This window comes from Lipotes vexillifer, unplaced genomic scaffold (genome assembly GCF_000442215.2).
Source record: "Lipotes vexillifer unplaced genomic scaffold, Lipotes_vexillifer_v1.1 scaffold352, whole genome shotgun sequence".
NCBI classification, from domain to species: Eukaryota; Metazoa; Chordata; class Mammalia; order Artiodactyla; family Lipotidae; genus Lipotes; species Lipotes vexillifer.
This window is the reverse complement of record NW_006776684.1, coordinates 366,146-372,126: the sequence shown is the minus strand read 5'-3', so window position 1 is coordinate 372,126 and position 5,981 is coordinate 366,146. Positions and strand designations below refer to the sequence as shown.

Here is a 5,981-nt window from a genome sequence, read left to right as displayed (position 1 = left end):
TTTCTCTGTCCTTTGGATCCAAGCAGGTTATTTCTACCTGCTCTGAGAGAAATAACATAAGGCTGTATGCATCTTGTTCGTGCTGCTGGGACAGACGTGACCTTCCGAAGCTGTCTTCCATTGCAATACTCAGGTGGCTGATGGGACCTTAGTATCTCAAAGGCCTTGGGTTCAAATCTCAGCTCCACCAGGACTCAGCTGACTTAGGCCAGCAAGTTACCTTCTTAGAGCCTCAGTTTTCTCATCTATTAAATGGGGATAATTGAACAGGTTGCTGTAAGGTTTAAGTGAGCTCATACAGGTAATGTACGTAACACAGTGCCTGGAAGTTGGCATGCAGGATTAAATGATCACTCCAAATCCTAAAATCCAAATCAAACTGAACCCATCATTCCCTTCAAGATGAGAAGCAACTCCATTGTCTCAGGGCGGCGGGGGATCTTCCTCTGAAACTTGGGCCCTCAAATGACAAGGTTATTTGGCTTGTGTGACCCAATTAATAGCCCTCTGTCCTGTGGGCCTCGCGGGCACCTTGCCTTCTGTCCTGGGGACTGCTCACCTCAGTGAAACCTGTGAGGACAGAGGCTCCCATTTCCTGATGAGAAGAAAGTGAGTCAGGAGGAAGCAGCCCAACTGGTTGCTGAGCCATGGAAAATAGTTAAACTGGGGGAAAGAAAAAACACTTGTTTAAAAAATCAGGCTAGGTATGAATGTGTAGGGTGTGGCCCCCTATGTAATTAGCTGCTCTGCCGGCTCTGGGAGCTGCCTGCCTCTCTGGGGCCGTTGAGTCAGGCTCGCCTGAGGCCCCTCCCCTCCACTCCTCCTCCCCTCTCCCCGTAGGTGTGTCTCGGGCTCTGCTGCTGCCTGTCCCACTCCTGCCGAGACGCCGCGCAAGAGGTCACCCACCGCACCTCCAGCGAGCCCGACACAGACCAGACAGGCGACCCACAATGGAAGCTGCAGATGCCTCCAGGAGAAGTGGGGCCAGCCTGGAAGCCAGGGGTGCCCGCAGCTTGCTGGGCCCCAAAGGCAGCCTGGAGAATGAGGCCAAGGGCGAAGGCAATGAGGCCAGGATCACCAACGGCCACGGCAGGGAAGCAGCCGAGGGCAAGAGCCTGGGTGGCTCCCTGAAGCCAGGCGAGGGAAAGGGCTCCCTGTTCTTGGGCAACAAGGGGCAGCGGCCCATCATCCAGTTTGTTGAGTCTGTGGATGACAAGGGCTCCAGCTATTTCAGCATAGAGTCTGGAGAAGGCAAGGTGTCCCCCTATGCCAGGCTCCAGCTGGGGGCCACCAAGAAGCCACCTGTCACCTTTGCTGAGAAGGGGGAGCTGCGCAGGTCCATCTCCTCGGAGCCCCGCAAGCCCACGGTGTCGGTCACGGAGCCTGGGGACCTCTGGCAGAACAGCTCCCCCCGGGCCGCCTCGAGCACCCTCCTGCGTTCCAGGTTGGGCTCCGACGAGGTCCTGTGCGACTCGTGCATTGGCAACAAGCAGAAGGCCGTCAAGTCCTGCCTGGTGTGCCAGGCCTCCTTCTGCGAGCTGCACCTCAAGCCCCACCTGGAGGGCGCCGCCTTCCGTGACCACCAGCTGCTCGAGCCCATCCGGGACTTCGAGGCCCGCAAGTGCCCCCTGCATGGCAAGACCATGGAACTCTTCTGCCAGACGGACCAGACCTGCATCTGCTACCTCTGCATGTTCCAGGAGCACAAGAACCACAGCACTGTGACCGTGGAAGAGGCCAAAGCCGAGAAGGAGGTAACAGCGGGGCCCTCCAGGTCTCTCCTCCCTCGGCGCCTCCTCCCACCTCATCTTCCCCGCTGGGGGTTCCCAGGGTCTGGGGCTCAAGTCTCTGCTGTCCCCTGTCCTTTCAGGAAACAGTTCTTTCCCCTTCGCGCCCCCAGGCTGGGAGTCAGAGACGGTTCCCCAATCCTCTAAGGCCTCAGGAGACCAGGCATCTCCTAGATGAGCAAATGGGGGCTCAGCAAAGATGCGGGGCTTGGCCAAGGTCATAGGATAAATTCAAGTCAGGTTAGGGAATCAGCACGCAGTCCTGGGCTCTGTGTCTAGATGGGTCTTTTCCTTCTTTCTTTCTTCCTCCCTTCCTTCCTTCCTTCCTTTCTTTTCTTTTCTTTCTTTCTTTTTTACTTAAGGGAGAGAGAATTCTTCCCACCTGAGCAGGGCTGGCTCCTGCGATGAGTCATGGGTGAGAAGAAGGGAATTTGAGGACCGCTTCAAGGCCCTTTTTTTTCTAGCTTCAGAGTTGGCTTTTGCAGTCCAGTGGCTCCTTCTTGTTCTATCTGATCCCCCAGCCAGTCTCTTGACTCTCCCAGTGGCCTCCTTTATCCTTCCCTCCGCTGGGCCCCGTGTGCTTCGTGTGTGTGGTTGTATGTGGACATACCTCTGCCTGTAGGTGGACACTCTTGGTGAGGGTTGGAGTGGGGGGGGAGGGCTGTGTTATATTCATATGTGGATGTTTGCATATGACTGTATATGTGATACGTTAAGTGTGTTTGTGTTCTGTGTACGTGATCCTGCATGTGCTCCTGTGGGGAGGAGCGGGGGCATGTGGAAGACTGTGAACGTGGACACCTTACACCTGGAGGGGGTGTGCTGGACCAAAGGCTCAGCTGTGGCTGCCGCTCCTGACTCCACAGATGCTGGGCTGGTGCCCCCGCGGCCACACAGCTCTGTGACATGGGCGGTCTCCAGCTGGTGGTCAAGGCAGGGCACCTGACTTTCCGCATCCCACAGAACGGGGCAGCACAGGACACCCTCTGGGCCCAGCCTTCCTAACTGGGAGTCTGTAGGTTACTCTCTCCTACCCACACCCCTGGGCAGGAAGGACGAGTCAGAGATGAGAAAAGACTCAAAGATCCTTTTCAGAAGCCTCATTTGGCCCAGGAAAAAGGTGATCCCAGTTTCCCTAACTCCCCGACCCCAGTCTGGCTTCATGCTTCAGATAGGGAGATGGAGATGGGGCAGGGGCCATGGTCCCCGCCTCCAGGACCTCACCTAGGAAATCAAAACAGAACGAGGGCCAATCATCCTCAGCCACCGCAACCAAGAAATTGCAGAGCCACAGGCTGTGTTTTAGGAGACCTGACTCTAGTCCTGGTTTTTGCCTCTAACCAGCTGTGAGATGGTGGACAAGTCCCTTCCATTCTCTCAGTCTTGGTTTCCCTTCATGTGAAACTAAGGGATTGGACTAGGTTGGAAGTTTTCAAATGACCCCTGGAGCCCTAGGATTCTTGGGAATGTCTTTGAGGCATCAGGGATGAGGTGGGGGGGTAATTGGTGCCAAGAAGTCAGGGGACCCCTGTTCCCACCCCCAGTGCAAGCAGCACATGCTCTTATTTATCTGTAGGTTTGGCCCCAAATTTCATCTGAAACAAGGGCATCTCCACTTAAGAAGAGCCTGAGTGTCCCTGGAGGACAGGACGGTCTTGGGCAGTTTCCTCTGGTGGCACCTGGGACTCGGACTTCATGTTCTAGTACTGGGACAGGACTCAAAGACACGGTTCTCACCCTTGATGGCTCATGATGTAGGTCAAGAGGCAGATCTCAGACGCACAAACCAGTCTGGGGCGCATCCCCCCAGTTACACAGCAGTGGCTGTAAGTAAACGTCAACTTGCAGAGAACAGAACGTCAGACTGGAGCGTTAACAATCTCGTCAGTCCACCTTGCGTGGGGACACAGGCCCAGAGAAAGGAAGAGGCCTGTCCAAGCTCAGTGTTTGAGGGAGAAGTTCCCTGAGTCCTCAGCCAATGTTGGGGAGCAACTTAGGGGAAGGGTTAGGGTTCCTTTGAGGGGGATGGGATTACAGGGGAAAATGTCTGATTCACTGGAGTGACTTTAGGGCTGGGAGCTTCAGACGGTGTGTGTGTGTGTGTGTGTGTGTGTGTGTGTGTGTGTGTGCGCGCGCGCGCGCGTGCACGCGTGCACGCATGCGTGTGTGTGCACCAGCAGTGTAGGTAGGCAGGGGCAGGTGGTGCCGAGCGGCTGAGTGGTGATGGAGCTGGAGTGGGGCACTTTGTCCCGATCTGGCTCAGCTGGAATGTCAGACGTGAGGGATGTTGGCACAGAGCAGTGTTAGATGGGTTGACAGATGAAAGTGGACTGGCGTGTCAATCCTGGCATCCTTTGGAGGCAGCCCCTGCAGACTCAAACATTAGGGCTCCACACAGCTTTTTGCAAGGAGCCCCGTCCAGAACCTGTTCTGTCGCCTGGTTGGTGAGGCCCAGGTGAGGTGATCGCTGACCTATCTTGGTTACTTGCACAAAAGTGTAGACAGCACCCAGGGCTGCGGTGCTCATCTCTTGGGCCTCAGATCTTGCTACAGACTCCGAGCAGAGGCAGTGCTGGAGAAAGGCCACTTGGTGTGCCAGCATGACAATCCTTCCTCTGCTGACCCAAGATCAGAAGGTTTCCAATTCCACTCCGAATGTCACAAGGAAGGTCCACAGATGTCCTGCGGTCCACCCCTCTGCCTCTGGGCATTTCCCAGGCTGGATTAGACTGATGAGATTGCAATGTACATATCCATCCTTTCCTGTGTCTCGTGGCCCTTCCTTCTGCCTATCCCGAGTGCCTTCTGCTGCATCAGGTCAGGGTGGAGGATTCCTGGCCACGGCTGCTTGCTGCAGGGCAGCCTGCCTGTCGTGGGTCCTCTGGGGCTCTGGGTTGGCAGCCTGGCAAGGCGCTGGGAGGAGTGCTCAGGCCAAGCATTGCTCTGGAGGGCGAGGTCCTAGCTCGTCAGCACGGCTCAGATTCCGTGCCTCGGTCGTTCTCCTGACGCCATCATTTGGCTCGGTTCCTCTCTGTCACCATGGCCTGTGGCTTTGCTTCTGGTCTCATTGCCCAATTCTTCCTTGAAGGCTGAACTGCCAGGCTGCTGGGCATGGGCAGTTGCTGCTCATTGAGTTTTGGGAGTTGTGCTGGTCTGGGCTTTTGGGGCTCTTTGAGTGGACAGCCATGACCGGGGTTTGGGAAGATGAGACAGGCGAAAGGTCTAGGGTGCAGTGGCAGGTGCTGGGACCATCCTCCCCAGAGATCCTGGGGGAAAACTTCTGCTCTGGGACAGGGTGGGTGAGAAAGGAGGTGGGATGAACTCTGTGGGTGCTGGGGAGGAAAGGACAAAATAAAAAGAGGTACAGAGACAGGAGGCAGGGAAGGAGAGTGCCAGGGAGGCAGGCAGGAGGCACCCCTGTCTTTATGGAGTACATCTATGTGCCAGGCGCTAGCCTGAGCCTTTACACGGTTACTCCTGACGACGGTCCCACGGGGTGGGAGTAACTGCATCTATTTTATAGGTGAAGAAATGGGCTCAAAGATGCCAAGAAACTTACCCAACATTACAGCACTGGGAGGTGGCAGAGCTGGGATTCAGATTCACTGTGGCCATAGCCCAGCCTGTTTTCTCTCCACCATTTTAAATGTTGTTTTTATAGGGTTGGCAGTGGCTCCTTGGAGTCACCTGGGAGGTTCTGATTCAGGGGGTCAGGGCCTGGGATCTGTACTTTTAAGTTACCCTCAGGGATTCGAATACGTAGTCAGGCTGGAAATCAGGAATCTAGTCCAGTTTTACCAGGAAGAAACCGAGGCCTGGGAGGTGAGGTAACATGTCAAGGGCCCGATGCTGGTCTGGAGACAGTCTGGATGATGCTCTTCCCAACCCGTCTCGCCCCTGCCCCGTCCTGACACCCAAGGAAGCAGAAGGAGCGGTGTGCCCCAACTAAGAAGGGTAATGCTGGGCTGTTTGACATCTGTGTGGAAATGGGGAAATCTCTCCAGCATTTCAGATTCTCTCTTTTTTTTTTTTTTTTTTTTTTTTTTTTTTTGCAGTACGTGGGCCTCTCACTGTTGTGGCCTCTCCCATTGCGGAGCACAGGCTCTGCACGCGCAGACTCAGCGGCCATGGCTCACGGGCCCAGCCGCTCCGCGGCATGTGGGATCTTCCCGGACCAGGGCACGAACCTGTGTC

At 55.6% G+C, this 5,981-nt stretch overlaps 1 protein-coding gene across 1 annotated transcript in view; it reads left to right on the top strand.

Annotated features, from left to right (window-relative positions):
* Positions 1–890: 890 nt before the first annotated feature.
* The window catches only part of TRIM29 (tripartite motif containing 29), a 25,368-nt gene continuing 20,277 nt past the window's right edge, over positions 891–5,981 (top strand). Inside the window, exon 1 of the mRNA XM_007450605.1 lies at positions 891–1,754. Coding sequence (XP_007450667.1) covers positions 951–1,754 — 804 coding nt within the window. The 5' untranslated portion in view covers positions 891–950. The remainder of the gene's footprint in view (positions 1,755–5,981) is intronic.